At 48.8% G+C, this 20,200-nt stretch overlaps 2 protein-coding genes across 16 annotated transcripts in view; one reads left to right on the forward strand and one right to left on the reverse strand.

The window, feature by feature from the left end:
• The window catches only part of NTNG2 (netrin G2), a 136,396-nt gene extending 125,184 nt beyond the window's left edge, over window positions 1-11,212 (forward strand). For 8 of the 9 annotated variants that reach the window (XM_061603834.1, XM_061603832.1, XM_061603831.1 and 5 more), the window contains 3 exons: window positions 6,904-7,071; window positions 8,317-8,451; window positions 9,494-11,212. In XM_061603834.1, coding sequence (XP_061459818.1) covers window positions 6,904-7,071; window positions 8,317-8,451; window positions 9,494-9,717 — 527 coding nt within the window. In that variant the 3' untranslated portion in view covers window positions 9,718-11,212. Of the gene's footprint in view, window positions 1-5,590; window positions 5,666-6,903; window positions 7,072-8,316; window positions 8,452-9,493 lie in introns of all 9 variants that reach the window. The other variant, XM_061603840.1, reaches the window with a different exon arrangement.
• A 2,609-nt stretch (window positions 11,213-13,821) lies between these two features.
• Window positions 13,822-20,200, reverse strand: part of SETX (senataxin) — a 61,576-nt gene continuing 55,197 nt past the window's right edge. For all 7 annotated transcript variants that reach the window (XM_061604195.1, XM_061604199.1, XM_061604196.1 and 4 more), the window contains exons 24-25: window positions 18,134-18,221; window positions 13,822-16,029 (exon numbers count right to left, since the gene is read on the reverse strand). In XM_061604195.1, the coding sequence (XP_061460179.1) occupies window positions 15,238-16,029; window positions 18,134-18,221 (880 nt within the window). In that variant the 3' untranslated portion in view covers window positions 13,822-15,237. The remainder of the gene's footprint in view (window positions 16,030-18,133; window positions 18,222-20,200) is intronic.

Consider the following 20,200-nt stretch of genomic DNA (forward strand, 5'->3'; position numbering starts at 1 on the left):
ACCTGGTTGGCCACTGTGAGAACAGGATGCTGTACTAGATGGGCCACTGGCCTGATCCAGCAGGCTCTTCTTATGTTCTTATGTTCTTAAGAGCTCACATCCCAGAGTTGAGATTCTCTGGGCTTATGGAACTGTCATGTTCCAGCAAAAGGAAGACAATGGGGTGGGTGGAGAGTGGGAGCCATAGACAATGTGTGTGGCACACACTATTCAGTTAAAAATGATAATAATCAGAACAATTCTCCAGACAGTGGCAGGTTGCTTGCCACCCCAAAAAGAGTGTGTTGGAATTGGGGGTGCTTATGTGCATGCACACCCTAGTTCCTTTCTCTTCCCTCTGGAAACCAGCTGTCTGGATTTTGCAGTTTATAGATATAGATATATCTATCTAAAGCAGATTTGAAACTGTGCCTCACAGTGACTTCTGCCCTAGATCTTCTTTACTGACTGACTGGTCCATCCTAAGAAGAAAGGGAGGAGGAAATTCAATGCCACAGGGAAGGAATGAGCTCCCAGAAGCTTGCAAAAAGAACAGAGGAGTGTGTGTGTCATGTGGCCAAGGGCCCCCCAGAAATGTTTTTAAGATCTGCGTGAGAGGGGCTCAAGGTGCTGTAGACTGCCAGCAGAGCTGCCAAGCTGCCTAGGCTGTTTACATGCCATACGTCTGAATCCTGGGGACTGTAGTTTGTTAAGGGTGCTTAAGGGCAGCTCTGTGGGAGAGTAAACTACAGCTCCCAGGATTCATGGGGGAAGCCGTGTGCTTTACATATATGGTATATACACAGTCTGGAGAAGGCTACATTTCAGAGTGTCCCATCACGCCTCTGCAGTGATGATGGTGATGACAAAATCTTGCAATCTGGAGTGCTCCATTGCATCCAGGTAGCCCTTTCCCAGCATATTCCATTACATCCCCTTTCTCTCTATCTCTCCCCACTGGTTTTCATTTCTCCGCTCTCATAACAGCCAGGTAGCATTCTGTACCAAATGAGCATATTCAGTCCTCATTGGTTTGTTTTGGACTCCTGCCCCAACCCAGTTTAGTGTTTTGTTCTTAAATACTTATGGTATCTGCAGTTTCCCCAAAGCCTGCTGATATCGCCCTCTTGTGCATCGATGGTGCAGTTTCAACTACATCAGGATCCCTGCTCAGATGTGTCATGTTGTTTATATTATTAATTAATTAACATTAATTAATCTACAAAGAGACATCATATGACACGCCAAGTCATAAAACACCACATATTAAAAATGTGAAAAGCAAACAAGTCACTATTAAGAGTTCCCATGAAACTCCCACTTCAGCCCAAGCCAGAGGTAAGAGAGGTCGGGAGGAATTCACTTGTTGGTAAAATGAACAGAGGTGTGTGTGTGTGTGTGTCATGTGGCCAAGGGCCCCCCAGAAATGTTTTCAAGGTGTGCGTGAGAGGGGCTCAAGGTGGTCCAACATTAAATTTAAAAAACTAAATTGAAAAGGGATCTCAAGCGTGCGGAAAAGACACAGAGAATGTTGTAGAAACACAGAAGTAGGAACCAGATGCTTGCCATTCAGGGCACAGCCTCCTGCCCCCCTCTCTCCCCCCCTTCACACATTAGCAGTCAGCTCAGCTTATCCCTCCGCAGCAGAGCTCTGCTCCAAAAGCACAGGCAGTGGTCTGAAGGCACATGATGCCATCACCTTGCTGCTGCTAAGCAGATCTGGGTCTGGTCAGTTTCTGGATGGGAGACCATCTGGGAATGTCATGCATTCCAGCTTGTGTTCTATAATGAAAGAAAGGCAAGGTATCAATGTAAGAAAGAAAAATAAAGCACAGCAAGGAAGAAGATGCAGCCAGTTGCATCCTAGGAAGACGCAGCCTAGGAAAGGCGGCTGCACCTCTTCCTTGAGTTTATCAATTAACCTTCATCACAACAGCAGCTTTTTTAATCTGTTCATTCCTGGGGAGACTTAGGCCTCCACCCAGGCAGTCTTGGGGTGTGTGGGTTTCTAGCCCTTTCTTCCTCCACTCTTCCAGGATCCCTGGGTGGCCAAGACGTTTTGCCTGTGCAAGGGAGTTCCAGCACACCAGTGCAACCACTGAGAAGGCTCGTTGACCTAAACGCCTGGAAAGGCAGGATTCAAAGCAGATATTCGCCAGAGGATGAGAGGGGAGGAATGTTTGCAATGAAGTGTTCTTTTGGGGCCTAGTTCCCTTAGGGCTTCTGTGGTTAAAACACAGTGCCTTGAATTGGACCAAGAGAGCCAATCAAAAGGCCGTGCCAATGAGCAAAGATTGCAGTGATGTCACAAGTCAACCAACCAATCCTCCACTTGCACTCTGGGAAACATCATACCTGCAAGGGCATCAGGGAGCCTTCAGTACAAACTATGGGCTCAGAGACGTGACCTTTCTGCATGGCAAAGGTGGAGACAGGCAACGAATCATGTGCATATTAACTTAAGACAGTATCTCTTCTGTGCCTTCCAGTTCAATCATTCTGATCACTGATATTTCTTCTTCCCACATTCCTAGAGACTATTGATTGACTGGGGAAAAAGGAAAAGCTGTACTTTCCTGCATTGGCATTTGCTGCAATGAGTAATTTCAATGGCTAAATGGATTCAACAAATGGATTGAGAAGGAGAGGCCACATCAACAACAGTTATTAGTTGGGATAACTAAATGAAGCCTCTACCTCTGAGTACCATCTGCTGGGGACAAACGACCTGTGATGGGTGCATCATGCCTTGCTTGTGAGTGCCATCCAACTGTCCTCTGTTGGAAACAGAATGCTTGGGCAAATGGAACTTAGTCTGAGCCAGCAAGGCACTTTGTACAATTGCATCCATTTAAAAAAAAATGCATTAGAGACAGAGATGTGTTCTCTGCTTTGCTTATTCAAATAGCTATAGAAAGCTAGTATGAATGGACACCAGATGCAATGGCTTGTTATTGTAAGACACAAAATAGAAGCATGGCCGCGGGTTGGAGAAACCTACAGAACTGCCTGCATACTATTTATGCAGAATGACACTTCTCTGATTATATAGAGGGGTTGATTCATAGCCAATGCCCTACAGCCATGGCTGGTGTCAGGGGTCGATAAGATTGGGCAGTTGTTAAGGCCCACATGGTATCCCAGCAAGGGTCCCACTGCAAACCACTGGAGACCCCAGGCTGCTTGTTGCCACTGTTATGGAAGGCATAGAGAAGGAAACAGTGGCCCCTCCAGATATTAGACTCCTAGCTCCCATCAGCTGTGGTCGACATGGCCATCAGTCAAGGATGATGGGAGCTGCATTCCAGCAATAGCTGGAGGGCGACGGGTTTCCCACTCCTGGGCTTAGAGGACACACCAGCATGGAAGCTAAGACAAGGACTGTGTTGTCTGTACTGACAAGAACAAATACAGGGAATCTTTGACTCCACCTACATACAATTAAGACCTGTGTCACCTAGTGGCTGAATTACATAAAGATGCTACAGTCTCTGCCTGTTTGCCTGCCTGCCCCTCTGGAAGCAACGGAACAGAACTGCAGCCTCCCACTCTCCTTCTGGGCAGTGATGCAGATTGGGCCCCAGAGGGGAAGCTGTGGTGGTGGAAAGGCCCCAGAAAACCTACCACTGACTGCCGCTTGCTACAGAACCTGGGAATGTTCTGCTTGTTGCCTCCTGATCAAGGGCGCCAGCCCTTTTTGTGCTCCAGTCACTGGGAAGTTTTCCTTTGCAAGACCCACAGAAGTGACTGGGAGCTATGGGGGCTTGTGGATTGCAACCGGTCTGTGCTAAAGCCGGTGGACAAATAAAACTGGGCTGTAAGCAAACAGAGTGGGCTTTTGGACGCCAAAGGTCCCAGATTCAGTCCCTGGCATCTCCAGGGAAGGCAGGGGAAGGCTCCCAGTCTGAAATCTAAGAAACCTGCTGCCAGCCAGTGTTGACAGCACAGACTATTGGTGCGACCCAGTGTACGCCAGCCTTCCCCCAACCAGTGTGCCCTCCACACTGGGGCTGATGGGAGTTGTAGTCTAAAATATCTGGAGGGCATCAGGTTGGGGGAGGCTGGGATGGGGCAACTCATGTGACCTCTGCTTACACAGCCCCAGGGAAAACCAGAGATCCTTTTGACCAGCAAAGTTCCAGAAGAACCGGCAGGCTTTCTCTCATGCAGTTTGCTGCCCCTGAATGTCCTCAACTAGCTGGATCGCTGCCGGTGACCAAAGTCGGGCGAGACTAGGCATAACCTTTCCCGCAACTTGGGATTTGCACTGTAAATAGTGCTGGAGAAAAAAGGATGACAGTGGTGGTCTTGGGTGAAGCACACTTACTTCTGTGTACAGCCTCTCTCTCTCTCTCTTAAACACCTTGGAGAAATGATTTGCATCCCACCATGGTCTCCTCTACTGCTCTGAGTGTGTTCGCATTGAGCAGATTCGCAAGGCAAACAGCCGCAGCAGCCAAGCAGGGCTAAGCCTTGCAATGCGATTCTGCATTGGCACAAATCTTGCTCCGCGGGGCAGACATGGCTCTTTGACAGGTTCCTCTGCCTGGCAGCCCTGCCGCTACCATAGCACCGCAGAGATACTGGCACCCTCCAGGCTTTTGTTTTTTTAAGGACTCTTAATGTCATTGCTGCAGTAATTGAAAAGAGTATTTGTGGAGTTGTATTTATGTAAGGCAACTGGAGGTGAAGAACAGCCAGGTTGCCCAGCCTCCTAGGTTTTGGATGGTGCAGTGTCATGCTGCTCATGCACAGCCGCCAGTGGGTTCCAGAATTCCCTCCTCTGCGCATATAAGAAGGGACACAAGGCTTGACCTCTTCTGTCTCAGCACATCCTAGCTACAACCCACACGGGACTTCTGGGATCTGGCTGCTTTATATAGGCCTGATAGTCACGAGAGAGAGAGAGAGAGAGGAGTCCCCTTCCCATCCCCTGCACTGTTGTCCCCCAGGTGTACGTCTATAGCAGGTGATCACTGCACTCTGCAGGTGAGGGCCTCCTGCAGATGTCATTTTATCAGGTCTGTTCCGCACAATGTAGGAAGCAGACCTTTAGGGTAGTGGCACCTCCCCTTTGGAATTCCCTCCCCTCAAATATTAGACAGGCACCATCTCTGTTGTCTTTTCAGCCTCCCTCTTTCAACAAGCCTTTTAAGGAGAGATCTTATTCCAGTCTGTGTCTGTGCTGAAATTGCTTTTTAGGATGTTTTCTAAGTTGTTTTGTTCTTAAGATGTTTTTAAGATTTTTTTTAAAGAGGCATACAGTGTTTTGTCCCTTGTTTGCTGCCCTAGGAGGTGTTGCGCACCCTGGGAGGAAAGACAGGACGTAAAATAATGATGGCAACAACAATTATTATTATTATTTCCAGAGGATTAAGAGTTTGTTGCAGCCAGTCATTCTGGCTTTGTGGCTGGACCTGTGCATTCATGTGCACACACACACATGCATGCCCTGCAGCAGGTCTGCTGAGCTGAAGTAGGGTTGCATCAGTGGCCATGTGACTGATGTGGCACAGTCTGTGTCCTGCTAAAGCTGCTTCCCTGTAGCATAAAAGGTGCATCCTCTATGGGTCAAGTGGGGGGGGGAGTGGTGTCTTTTCATCTTCCCAAGCCTGTCTCAAGGTCTCCAAACTCATCCGGCTCAAATCTGGTTCCGTCCCGCTGGCACATATTGAAATGTTCAAAGGTAAGCTGAGAAACTGGGAGCAGTGCAAAGATTGGAACTGAAATCTCAGAAATGTTGAAAAAAGTTTGATGAGGGCCAGCTCTGCCCTTAGACAGCGTGAGATGGTAGCTGTTCCTCCTGGCCGTTCCCTTTCATTGGCTAGAGCTGTGTGCAACACTCAACTGGCCCTGCATCCCAAAAACCAGCCTGCTGCCTTGAGGTGTGCCTTTTGCGCCAGCAGTATCTTGCTGGGAGAAACAGGCTCATATTTCCTTCCTTTGCTGAAGCTGCAAACCATGAAGGGAAAAGCCCCACCTCTTGAACCTCATTAGTCTCTCCTGTCCATTGCCTGCCTGCTCCCTCTTTGTGCCTGTGGGTCTTGATGCTCTCCTGCCTCTATCGCTCCATTCCTTGCAAGGCTAGGCTTGCACTGAGCATGCATGCTTCCATGGTGTGTGTCAAGAAGATCATTTTCTGCTCTCCTTCTGAAGGCACGAGACTTGCACAAAATTGGCCAGTCTTGCTGCGCTGAGGGACGGGATCGTGATCTCAGCTACCTCACCTGGGCATGGTCCACTCAGTTGCAAAATCCTTTAAACACAATCTTAAAACAAGCAAGGACAAGATGCAGGCCAGGGTGGGTGGGTAAGGTTTTCCAGCTGTTGCTGGACTCCAGCTCCCATCATCCTTGACCATTGGCCATGCTGGCTGCTGTACCTGATGGGAGCTGAGAGTCCAACATCTGGAGGACCACAGAAGTGCCCTATCACTGGCTTAGGTACCAACAGTTAACTTAATTTGCCAAGTGCGGGGCCTTACATAGCTAAAGCTACACCACACGTAAAAGGCAACCCTGGGGACACCCCAAGGTTTGCAGAAGTACACAAAAATGTTGTTTTTGGGTGGGGGGAGAAGCTGGGTATGTAATGGAGTGTTCTAGAAAGGGGCATGGCTGGCAGCCAGGCATCCTGAACAGAAGTACTCCACTCTTGTGGTTTCTAATGCTTACTGTAAACTGCCTGAACACAAACTGAGGGACAAGCTGGACTTGCTTTGTGATGACAGCTGAGCAATCAGTGCATGTTCATGCAGCTAAAGCTCTTCTTGCTATTTGCATGGGCTTTCTCTCCCTGGCCCTCTCCTTCTAATGCAGTGGCTCCTGCTGACCCTATGCTACCCCGTCGAAGGGGCAGAAGGGGAGCCTTGAAAGAAGCCTCATTTATTCCTTCCCCCGTTCCCCTGATCCTCTGCTTCCACAGATTGTGAATGCTACGGCCACTCCAATCGCTGCAGCTTCATCGACTTCCTGAATTTGGTGACCTGCATCAGCTGCAAACACAACACTAGGGGGCAGCACTGCCAGCACTGTCGGCCGGGCTACTATCGGAACAGCTCCGCAGAGCTGGATGATGAGAGTGTGTGCATAGGTGAGTGATCCAGTAGCTGCAGAGGGTGGGCAGGGCTCAGGTGTGCTCAGCTGCCACAACGCAACGGGCTCCTCATGGAAAACCCGTTGTTACAATGAACAGAGGTCCTTGCTTGCTTGCTGGGTCATCTGCTCTTTGGCTACAAGTCCCACTGGCCCCAATGGCCCGAGGTGATGGAAGTTGGAGTCCAACAACTGGAGGGCCAAAGGCTCCCCCTACCGTGCCTTAAAGAGCGATGAACTGGCTAACAAACCAAGGAGATGTTTGGGAGTGTGTGCTCTGTCCTCCTTCTGTCTGTGGATCTTGCCAAGTGGCCTCCAAGATGAAAAACAGAAAATATTAACACTTAAATAACAACTCCCGTCCTAAAATCAAACACCTAAAGACAGCAGCAGGTGAAAACCATCCAACCTCTTTATTCACCTGACTTACCTTTAGCAATTTTCAAACTCAGAACCCTTGGATTTTGCCAAACGCAGACATCCCATGAAGAACTGATGCAGAGTTGAGTGACTTGACAAGAACCCCTCACCCAACCCCACAAACCCACTGTTTGGCTGCTCGTTTGTTCCCCGCTGTTCCTGAGATCCAGCCTGGTGTCACTACCTCTCCCAATTCCTTTGCCTGTAATAACCAGAGGACAGTAATGCAGCTAGATATATAGATAAAATGAATGGACTCCAGACTTCCTCTTTAGCTGGTCATATGCATTACTTCAGTGGCTTGCAAATGTGGTAAGCCAGCCTTGTTGTATTTGGGGTCCTCTGCCTGACTCATTCTGCAGCATGGGGCCTTGGACCTCTGCGCCACCCCCAGCCCCTGAAGTCCTACTCTGACAGCTCTACCTCCAGTCATCCCCAACTGTTGGCCATGCTGCCTGGGCCTGATGGGAGTTGGAGGCCAACATCATCTGGAGGGCCACAGATTCCCTATCCTTGGCTTAAAGGGTACCCATGACCAGCCTTGATCAAAGATCCTCACGCTCTGGAAGTTGCTATGTTCAGCTCAGGGATAGGAACATCTGTGGTCTTCCGGATGCTGGGGACCGAGACTCTCATCAGCCCCAGCCAGCATGGCCAACAGTCAGGGATGATGGGAGTTGTAGTTCAGCAGCATTTGGAGGAGGCACAAAGGTGACCTGAACTTAAGATTGGAAAAATGAGAAACAGAAATGGGAGGTATTCTCCCATTCGCACGCAGCACACAGTCTTGTCTGTACTGATCTGCGCTGTTTTGGTTTGACAGATTGTAACTGCAACCGAATAGGCGCGGTGGCCAACCGCTGCAACGAGACCGGCTACTGTGACTGCAAAGAAGGCGTCACTGGGCCAAAGTGTGACGACTGCCTGCCTGGCTACTACTGGAGGCAAGGCTGCTTTCGTAAGTATTGGTGCTCAGTTGCGGCCCAGGGAGGAGACGCATGTCCTGTTTGGGCGAGGAGCGAGAGTGATAAGAGGACACACTTTGGACCGTGGGGAGCTGCCTTATACTGAGTCAGACCAGTGGTCCATCTAGCTCAGTATTGTCTACACTGACTGGTAGTGACTCTCCAGGGCTTCAGGCAGGGAGTCTTTCTCCAGTCCTACCTGGAGATGCCAGGGATTAAACCTGGGACCTTCTGCATGCAAAGCAGCTGCTCTGCAGCCCTTCCTTTTGAACGCAGGTCCCAGCACCAATCTCTGATAGCTCCAGTTAAGCGTTTGGGGCAGCAGAGCTGGGAAGGATGTGAAACTTTGGGGAGTGCTGCCATAGCAGGCCAGAGGGACCAAGAGACTGTTGCGCCAGAAGAAAGGATGTTCAGGAGCTACAACAGGGGTAGCTCACCTGTGGCCTTTCCAGTGTTGTTGGACTCCATCTCCCATCAGCCCCAGCCTGCGTGTCCAATGGTCAAGGAGGATGGGAGCTGGCATCCAACAGCATCTGGAGAGCGTTCTCCATGCCAGAACGAGAGAAGGGAGTCATAGCTCAGTGGCAAAGCATGTTTTGCACGGGAGAGAAAACTTGTCCTCCCCAGTGGGTACCAGGAAGATCTTTTTAGATAGGACAATGTATTACTTTACTTCAAAACGTGATCAAACCCTGTTGCTGTCAGGGACTCCCCTGCTCATTCTGCTAAGCAAAGCCTTAAGACTTCTGCCTCTGATGGCACTGCTCTCTGGCCCCAGGAAAGACTGGAAAAGCGTCTAGACCAGGAGTGATGCTCTCTAGATGTTGTTGGGACACCACCAGTCCCAGCCCGCACGGCCAATGGTCAGGGGCTGATGGGAGGTGGGGCATCCAGCAACATGCTCAGGCACCACAGTCGTTATCCCTCCTCTAGAGGATCAGCTTCTTCCAGGATTTTGGTTTGCATTGGGTTTTTTCAGAAAAGCCAGCAGCCCCAACTTGAGTTCAGCCATTCTCCCTGCCTCTCTTTCCACAGCTAATGTCTGCGACGAGGAGCTCTTGATTTGCCAGAATGGCGGCACTTGTTACGACAACCAGCGTTGCCTCTGCCTGCCAGGCTTCAAGGGCATCCTCTGCGAGCAATCCAAATGTGAGGGAGAGAACAAGGAATGTGACTCGGCCTCTAGCACACACCTCAGCATCTTCACCTTCCTCATCAGCCTGCTGAGCCTGCAGCTGAGGCACTGGTTGGAACTCTGAAGCCCAGCAAAATGGGGGCCCATTAAAAAAAGCCTCAGGAAAGGACCGGTGAGGGAGATAACAAGCTAAGGGGGCAGGAGGGCTCTCCCCACCACCAGCCTCTCTTTCCTCCAGCTCACGGAGAAAAAAAAGGGATTCAAGGGGCTTACTCTCCCTTCTGCCCAAGCTGTGGAGGACCCCAGCTGGATGGGGCTGCGCCATTGCTGAGACAGAACTGACTCCATCATCAGAAAAGAAAAAGCAAGTTGCCACAACTTTGGGGTGCTGGTAAAAGAACTTGCATCACTCCCTCTTTCTGTTCAGGGGTGACCTTGCAACCCCTTTCACTCTGTGCAGGGGCAGTCTGCCAAAAAAAGCCACAAACCTCTGGTGTTTAGTTGCTTGGCTATTTTCCTTATCTCTTTTCCTTTCATCCTTATGCCTGTTGTTTTGGAAGTAGCCCTCCTAACAGAGACTGGCAGCTGCAGAAAAATCAGGGCAGGGGGAACCTTGCAAGACTAAACCCACCTTGCAGCGTTAGCTGCTCCAACCCCGGTCTGAAGTTATTACCTACAACTCAAGTTGCTGAATTTATTAAGTTTTTGTACTTTCCCCTCCCAGTTTTTGTTTGGTTGTGAGTTTCCAATTTTCCTTTTCCCCGCACTCAAGGGACTGAACAAGGACCGCTTTGTATTGCGCCAAAAAGTATAACGTGTTATCCAGGCTTCACCGTATAGTTTACGGTTCTCAGATTTTTTTTTGTAGAGAATTATTTTTGTTTGGATTATAAATGTTCTAAAGAGAAAAAAAGACAAAATCACCACAGCCTCTAGAGACACATTTTACCATAAGTATTATGGTGTAATAATCCTACCACAGTAAAACAACTTGCTAATTGCTGCCCAGTCTCTATTTCTCCCCCTACTCACACTCCTTTCCACACTCAGTTAACTTACCGGTAATGGGCTTTAAAGAAAATTACAAACGTCTCCTTGCAGTTACTGATACCAAAGGCCTGGGTTCAACTGCTGGGGGTTTGTTGGGAGCTTAACTGCTGGTTTCGTTTGAACAGACTTATATATAGAATACATTGCCACAGTTCTTTCCTAGTTGTATAGAGGTGGCCCAGGGACTATTAATTTTTCCACCCCAGCAAAACACAAACCTGTTTGGTCCTAGTTCTATTTCCATGGGAGGAAAAGGCAGAACACTCTAAGCCCTGGATAATTAGAGAAACAGATTAGATTAGACCTGCAACAAAATATTGCAGTGTATTTCATCTCCTTGCAGGGGTCCTCTTGCTCAGACTTCCCTCCCGCTATCACCTCCTCCACCATGCTCTAAGATCTATGGGAGTCTTCACCAACCAGGTCCCCTCCAGATGTTTTGGACTACAACTCCCATTAACCCCAGCCAGCATGGCGAAGGCTAATGTATGGGATCAAGCAAGCAAATTCACCCGCCCTCCTAGGTTTTGTTTTCCTTTTCCAACTGACTCAAGATTGTGTCTCAGGTCACACTGGGCCATGCATGAAGGGTTGGGCCCTTACAAGTTTTTTGGGGGGAGGGAGGCAGGAGGGAATAGGTCTGCAAACCTCAAGAATAAACCATGGTTAGATCCCAATGTTCTGGAGAGAGGCAAACCATAAACCCAGGTTTGCATGGAACGGCATGCTAAGCAAAATGTAGCTTAGCCCACAGCAGCAGGACCAGAGGAGAAGCAAAGTGGCTGCAGCCTCATCGCCAGGAGGCTGCGTGTTCACCCTACGCCATGGTTTGACTTTGTGTTATGTGCAAACTTGGGCAATGCTGTGCTAGAATCAAAGGGAGGACCTCTCTCCAACTCAGACAAGGCTAGGAGTTCTGGTTCAAGGCAATGGGCCTCACAAAGCCGCTTTAAATGCAAGCCACAAAAAGGTACACTTCCAAGCTGCTGAGGCACTGTCAAACCATAGTGTAACATCAGGCTAAGATGCACTTTGGCGATCCCTTGCCCAAATCCTTCAGAGCATAAGAGCCGCAGCTTACAGGAAGAGAAGAATTCCCGCCCTGAACAGCTGGAAGATACATTGAACCTAGCAGAGTGTAGGCTCACTTCACACAATTTCTCTCTCTTCACTCCAGGGATAATAAATCCTTTGGAAAAACACATTGCGTCAGCCATGTCAACAAGGGCATTTCACACCTACAGGTATAGGAACAGGCACTGAGTCTGTACCAAGATTTGCAGGGGCCATTCACAAAACGTATTAGCAATAGTTGCAGGAAGGGGGGGGACGGGACACAGACACTGAAGCTGTCTAACTTACCAGGTATAAAATTCCAGGATTTGTTTTACCTCTCCATACATCCCCTTCTGCTTGAGTTTTAACTCGAACTCCCCAGACGACTTGATTCCAAGAGAGGCCCTAGTGAAAGCCACTCAGCTGCCATGAAACAAGATGATTGGGGCCTGGTTCACACATGGACATCCATCCCTTGGGCATCAGCATCAGCCAGGGACCAATTGTGTGGGCGACTGGGCCATCCTGGATCAAAATGCCAGAGGAGGAGCCTTCCCCACCTCCCAAACACAAGGATTTTTCAATGGAGCCAGTCCACACATTTAGCGGCAAGTTGAGAGCTGAGTATTCAACATTAAGAGAAACCAGGTGATTTGTGTATAGGATGTAAACTGAAAAAGTGGACTTTAATCCAGCTAACTACTGGCACAGCTCCAACACCCTGTAAACATTCTTTTTTAAAAAAAATTACCCACAGTATAATTTATCCAACGGAAGGTTCCTGCTGTCCCCATCATTTTTCTTTTGTCCTCCTGCTGAGAAAACCACCAAAATTATAGCTCAGTGGATACAGCACCTGCACTGTGTGCAGAAGGTCCCAGGTTCAATCCCCTGCCTCTCCAGGTAGGGCTGGGAATGTGACCCATCTGAAATCCCGAAGAACCCACCACTTCGCGCAGAGACGATGGATGGAGCAACAGTACGACGCTGTGTAAGACAGCTTCTTTATGTTCCTGTGTGCTTTGTGTCCTTGCCTTATAGGCTAGTAGTTCATCCGGGCATAAAATCCATTTACAAAAGAACCTGGAAGGATCACACACCCACAGTCTGTCCTCTTCTGAGGCCCCGTTTTTGTCAATAGGGTTTGCATGAGGACTTTCTCAAGTGTTTTGTGCCCAGTATTAGAGGAACGGACGCTGTTGGAATTTTCAGCCTCAAATATGAAAATAGTTTGGGCCAGCCATGGGGCTGCCTCGGGACAGGGAGGAGAAAATAGAAATCTGTGGCCCTCAGCTCAATTAAGTTTTTTGTTAAGGTTTGGCATCCTTGGCCACCTGTTACCACTGCTGAAAAGGGGGGATTAAGGAGCTACGTGTTGCAACCTTCTCAATGAGTTCTCTTTATAAAATGGCATTGCTATTTGAAGGTGAGACACAGCAGCTATTGCACCAAGATGGCATCCCAAGCCAGGCTCAGTGTTGAACTAACATGGCCCACGGCAGATGGGAGGCAAGGTGAATGTGCACCACCTTTTGGGGGAGGCCAGCCATCCCATCATCCAAACAACAGCATAAACCAGATGGCTCTTTAGATTTTGGTTGGGAGCAACTCAAGGCCCAGATGCCAAGCAGCAAAAGAGAAAATGGAGATCCTTTAAAAAAAATAAAACAAGATTGTGGTGTGTGCCCCCTTTGGGAAACTCCTTGTGCTCCTGTTAATAGCAGTTAGCAAATTTCAAGGACTGCTCTAATCCTCCAACCCTTAAAAAAAAGTGGGAATTTGTTGCAGCTGAAAATTCTGCCACCAATCATATTCAACTATTGTACAGATGGAGATAAAAAAAGTCAGTCCAGCATTCAAAGCCCACGCTGCGTACACGAAAGACAGAAAGTAGCAGGAACTTTGACAGTGACCCAAGTGGCTCTTGCCCACCCATGGCTCAAGAACACTGTGTAGGAGGGTGCCACGATGGCGCACACAACAGCCCGAAGGCCACCCGGGCTACTTCACAAGCTGGACGCAAGAGGGAAGGGGAAAGTAGCTGCCAAAGTCTTAATAAAGAACCACCTCAAAGCCCCGCCCCACCCCCACCAACATGCCACAATTCAGGAAGAGCAAAACATACCGTGAAAACAACTTGTATTTGATTGCTTGAGGGGTTTTTTCCTTAAAAAATGTGCATGTACTTTCATTTATTTACATTTCGGTTACTACACAGAAGTAGCAGAGAGTTTTACCAAAAATGCTAATGTTGCTCCAACACTGCAAAATAGCCTTTTTGTTTGCTTGGTTGTTCTCGTGTTCCATGTGAAGGAAGCCAAGAATTAACCAGCTATTACATCAACCTTCCCCAACCTGGTGCCCTCCAGACATTTTGGATTACAACTCCCATCAGCCCCAGCCAGCAAGGCCGTGCTCCCATCAGCCTCGGCATCATATGGCCACCGCGCTGGGTGGGGCTGATGGGAGTTGTAAGCCAAAATGTCTGGAGGGCTGTAGGTCGGGGGAGGCTCAATTACAGCCTCTTCTGGCAAAGCCCCTCCTGCCAGATTTAGGGGTACCAGGCTGTGGGGGAAGGCCACAATGAGACACTGCACCTGCCCAAGGTGCCCTGGCATACTGGCTAATGGGACAGCACATCCAACTCAAGAGGCAATGCTCACCTGCTACACTTGCAGACATCTGTACAAAACCAGAGGCACTTCTAGCCAGATATGGGTGGGGGGAAAACATTCACCCACACATGGAGGTCAGATTTTTTTTTTCTGGTGGTGGTGGTGGCGTCGGTGGCAAGAGCCATTTTTAAAAGTGCAAACATGCAGCAGGACACACCTTCTGCTAAACACCTACCACTGCACCAATGTTTTACACAAGGCACCTGAGGAACTCTGGAATTATGAAGGGAGAGAAAGAACCTGCTGAGTTCCCTGCTGCAACACAAGAAAAGCCGACCAAGTACATGCCACACTGTTCTTTTATCACCTAAAGATATATTTTTATATATATTTAAAGAGAGAAACCAGCATTTCTCAAATATCAAAAAAGGATCAAATTGCGGGCAAAGAAATAAACAATGCCACACTTGCCAAGTTACATTTTAGGGCAGGAAAAAAGAGTTGTGGCAACAGGAGGAGGTTCAAGCGCTTGCGCCCAGGTGTGCTGGCTCACTAACCTGGGACACCACGGAGCCAAACTCTCACGGTGAGCGTGTTTACGTGTAGCAAGGCACGGGCGAAACACTTAAGGGGGCACGTGGTTTACCTCTGGCCACAGCCGTGCCTGTTTCAGCTCTAAAAAACAAGACCTCTTTATGCTGTACAAATATACATTGCTCCTAACATTTACAGTGCGTGACTTCTGGAAGCTCATGGCTATTGTGCAGGGAGCATCCGCCTAACTCTCTATTTAAAAAAAATCACCAAAAAGGCATTATCTTACGGGCAGGAGCAGACCTTGAAGTCCAGGGAAAGGCTGAGGAGTAAAACATCCAAGCAGCAATTTAAAAAAGGTTCTTGCGCACATGGGGGGAACTGCAGAGCTACTCCATTGTCCGTCGCCGCTTAGCCTCGGGATTTCGACTCTCCCGCAACTCTTTGGAGGCCCTCCTGCAGCTGGAGCGAGAGTCCTTTCCTTTGCTCCACTCTGTGGGGCCCTGGGGGTGCTCCCCTCTGCCCCGAGAGACAGGAACTCTCCAGTCACGATCTTGGGCGCTGAGGAGTCTACCTTGGGCAGGACTGCCCTGTGCCTGGAAATTCAGGACAGGGATGCTAAATGTTTCCATCTTAGACGCCGGCTGCTGTGTGGCATTGCTCCAATGCCTCTGTGCTGTAGTAGATTTGGGGCTCTGTGGCAACACCCTCCCCGGACCACTCGTGGCAGAGAGGCTGCCCAACTGGCAAGGAGTCCCTTTTGTGGATGACTCTGGTCTCCTGGCCAGCCGCGGGTCCTTTGGTCTCTCTTGGACAGATTTAGCCTGTGAAGGAAGGGGTGGCTTTGGGGAGGCGGAGGAGGAAGATGAAGAGTCCTGACATACCGTCAAAGGCCGCACCCTGCCGTTCCCTTGAGCAGGAGCGCCAGCACCAGCCAAGGCTTGCCGGGGATGTCGCCCAGGAGCGTCATTCCGCTCAGTGGCAGCCGTGGCGGCGTTTGCCTGTCCTTGAGCAGCTCTCTCCAGCCTCTGCTGGACCGGCATGGGCTTCAAGATGTTCTTCAGGATGTTCTTTGCGCTGCTTGAATAGCTGGAAACACCGGCATACTTGGCATTGGAGGTCTGGATGATGGCACCTCTTTTCTGAGCGTCCTGAATCAACGCGTTCCAATCTTCATTTTCCTACAAAGGAATTAACAAAAAAGTTAAGACAGGAGTCTGGGGGGCACTTGGGTGAGCTGGGGAAACTTATGGCTTAAAAAAATCACCAGATGAACCAAAGTAGAGCCTCTTATGGCTCATTTCCTTTGAAGGCCACGATAGACAAATGGTGGCCTGTGGGCTGAATCCAGCCCCCCAGGGTCTTCTCAGACTCGCTGCTTCCCTCTTAGGTGACTTTACCTTCTCTGTTACGTTGCAGGAAAGGGAGAGGCGACTGTGTGGACATCTGGCCCCGCCCAGTTTTGAACCTGGCCCCAACCATGTTTGGAAGGTACCTCCAACAGCTTCCCAAAGGGGAAAATGTGGCCCTCTGCCTTTTCTCTAAGGCTGGATAAATTAACCTGAAAGACTAGCACTGCTAATAAAGGGCACCAGGAGGAATTAAGGCCCAGAACTTCCTCTGGATTGCAGCCACTGATAACAGTGGCACAGGAAAACACATGACCAGAGGCTGTAACAACCCTTCCCTCCTCACTGCAGTTCAAGATGCCAGTGACAGGAAAGCAAGTCCCATTCAATGAAGAGTCTGCTAACAACTCTACCGCTTTACAGGAGCAGCAGCAATCCACACACACACCGAAGCCCCCAATCGCTTCTCTGTGGAAGAATTTGGATTGGAGGCCCTCTGGTGGCAACGTAGTTGCAGCACTAACAATGAAAAAGTGACTGTAATAAAGACTGTGTGTGCATGTGTTGAGGGGTTGTGATTTCCTGCAGAAGAAAAGAGGCAGGATGGAAAAAAGAGGGTGCTGAAGTCTCCCCCACCCCACTTGCTTTTCTCCCAAGGGGACCCGTCCACCACCAAAAACCAAAACCAAAGGCACACGTTATAGCAATCTGCATTCTAACATGCTGGTCTGCCACTGCTGTGCCTTGACAAGTGCAGGGTGCCTGAGGCCCTCCAGACGCTGATGAACTACATCTCCCATCACCCTTGGCCGACGGTCACATTGGCTGGGGCTGATGGGAGTCAGAGTCCAATGACATCTGGACGGCTGCAGGCTCTCTTTCCCTTGGCCTTACAGCCTCCCATGAACCGCCTTGGTGGTTCTGACAGAAAGGTCCACCCCCACCCCCTAAATGCCACGCTTGGCCATGCACCGAATATAACTAGGGGGTGGGAAAGCTGTGTTTGTTGGGCTCCTAACTCCCATCAGCCCCAAAGCCAGCATGGCCAATGGTGAGCTATGTTGGGAGGTGTAGTCCAGCAACTTCTGGAGGGCCACAGATACACAAAGCTGGCATGTAGCATTGCCAGCCTAAGAGCAATTGATGGAAGAACTAAAGAAACATAACTGTACTTGAGTTCTTGGCATGGTTTGGGTTGGCACAGGGAGGAAAAAGCAGGGCTCTTGTGCTTTTAACAGCTACGTGCGGCAGGCAGAAATTTGATAGGCTCCTACGGAAATGCAACAATGGGAAAAGCTTCCCCTGTTAAGATACTGTCTGTCAGACGTTTTTTCTTTTCTACTGGAATGTTTATCTTTGTCGTTAATTGATATGTTTCAGTCGATTGACAATTTGTTTTATGATGACTTTAAATATTATAACCGCCATTTAATCAAATCGAGTTATTGGATTGCTATGTTTTGAAATGATTTAGTATTTGTTACTCTGTATTTTTGTTCTGTTGTGAGCTGCTTTGAGCATATATATATATATATATATATATATATATATGGAAAAGTGGCATACAAATTTAAATCATCATCATCAGGCACAAATATGCAAATTTGTGTTCTCTTTTGTGAGTGGGACCGAGGGCCCAATCTGTGCATGGTGTACTGGGCCCAGAAAATCCTGTTGGCACCTCTGCACAGGGCTGTGTCCCCCTCCCTCCTCCAAACAACCCTGAGACGTAGGCTTGACTCATTGCTTGGGAGGGGGAGGGAGGGGAGGGTGCGTGCGTCGAAATCCCGGTGTCTTTGGGCCAAGTCCAACACACAGCTCAAAACACCTCTGCTGGCTCTCCCAAGTTCCGTTCTCATCAACAAGGAGGGCTAATATGTACCCACTAAACATGGGCCTCGCCTGCACAAGTGTCTTTATTTCCCCTTCCACGTACCATTAGCGTTTGCAGGTGCCCAAGGATGAAGAGGCTGTATCTGGCTCGGGTGATTGTGACGTTCAGGCGCTGCAGGCTCTTCAGAAACCTGGAGGTGAGAAAACATCACTAGGTGGAGTTGGCTGAAGGTGGGCAGATTTCCCCCAAAGAGCCCTCCTAGTTGACCGCTGTGAAGTTTTAACTAAATCCCCGTTTTGAGTTTTAAGGGTATTAGAAATGTAATGATAACTGTAGTATTTTATATATATAAAAACGTAGAAGGCGTTCCACTGAGCATTTTCATGGCTATGGGGAATTTCATCACAAGTTTACAAATCCTGTACAGACCCCTTTTGCAGGAAGGAAGAGTTCCTTTCCAGCATTCCTTTCTACCCTCAAGAGCCTTTGCAGCCCACCCTTGCCAAACACACCCTGTTGCATTATCGGTTAAACTGGTATGGGGGAGGGGACATGAGAGAAGCAGAGACTGGGGGAACCAGAGCAAAGACTCTTGCATACTAATAGCAAATATGCTAATACATTTGTAGCATTATACACACTAACAGAAGGTGGAACCTCATGTAGTCAGAACAGAATGAGCCATCCATGCACAAAGGGGGGTAAATCTGCAGGAGTAAGAAAAATGTTTGGGAAAAATAATAATCAGGTGGGGCTCCTCCTCACCTCCCAGTCCCACCAAATGTCTCATTATTACTGTTATTAGCATCATCAGATGCACACTGAGCATGCTGAGTTTTGCTTCATAAGTTTTACTCAAAAGGGAACATAGACTAAGTCCCATTGAACATACTGGAGCTTACTTCTGAGTGGACATGCATTGGACTGCCCCGTTAACTTTTTTCCCCTAAAGGCACTAGAGCAAAATTGCTCCCGACTCTTCCCTCCGGGATGGCTCTGGGCCCAGCATAATAATCTCCCCTGAACTCCTCTCTCCACCCCCTGCCAAACTTAGAAGCCTTGACTTCTTGCATGCCATCTGGAGGAACTAGTCCCTAACACTTCATGGGCTGCACCCCATTTTAGTCCCACTCAGAGCAGACCCAGGAAAATTGATGGGCATGACTAACATAGGTCTACTAATGTCAGTGGGTCTCCTCTGAGTCAGATACAACTCCTCATTCCCATGTTATTGTTGAATATATTTTTTTTTGTTGGAGGCTCTGATTTTGATTAGTTTCGATACTGCTGAATTATTAATGGTTTCATTTACCAATTTACATTTTAACATTTCTGTGTATTATTTTAGTTGCTGTCTCCCCTTCCCCCCCTCAGTAGTCCTTTATGAAATACCATGCTTATTGATAGTTTTAATTATCATCTAATTTAATTGTTCTGTGGTTGCTGCTTTAATTGGACGCTGCTGCTGAAGTGCAAATGAGAAGCAGGTCATCCGTCTTCCACGCCGGTGCACACTCTGCTTTTCTCATTCCCAGTTGCTCCCTTCTCTAGGTGGCTTCCAAGTGCTGGCCCCCACCCCCACTCCACCAGCACAGGTGGAATGTGTGGAAATCAGCTTTCCTCTGTGCCAAGACCTTGAGCCGCCTCCCTGGCACAGCCCAATATGGTTTGTTGCGATTCATGAGAAAAATCTCTCTTCAATATTTCAAAACTATGCCTCAATATTTTATTCATTTCAAAGGTGACTTGCACAAGAGTAATGCACCGTTAGTGCAACAATGACCTTTCTTCCTGCTCAAAAACAAAACAGAACAAAAAAAATCTTTAAATAATAATAGAAATAACAAAAAAATAAGTCTAACCCTCCTTTGCCCGATTCCATCCCGCCATCTGTCCAAGCCACGGATCTAAACCTGCACTCAAACCTTCATGTCCCAAGGATGACAGAAGGAGCAGCCAGGATTCAAAGGCAAGAGCCCTCCGATGCCATCCTCCTCCCGCATTTAGTGGCTATAGGAGAGAAAGAGGGATCTGGATGGCCCTCCTGGGACAAGAAGGTAGTCCATCCCCCCCCCCCAAATCCCTTCCTTCTGATCTGGCCTGCCTTTTGCAACTGTCCAAACTTCCTCTCATCAGCCCTCTTCTTCCCTGTTCCTCCATTTCCCCGAT

Source organism: Rhineura floridana, chromosome 20 (assembly GCF_030035675.1).
Source record: "Rhineura floridana isolate rRhiFlo1 chromosome 20, rRhiFlo1.hap2, whole genome shotgun sequence".
NCBI lineage: Eukaryota > Metazoa > Chordata > Lepidosauria > Squamata > Rhineuridae > Rhineura > Rhineura floridana.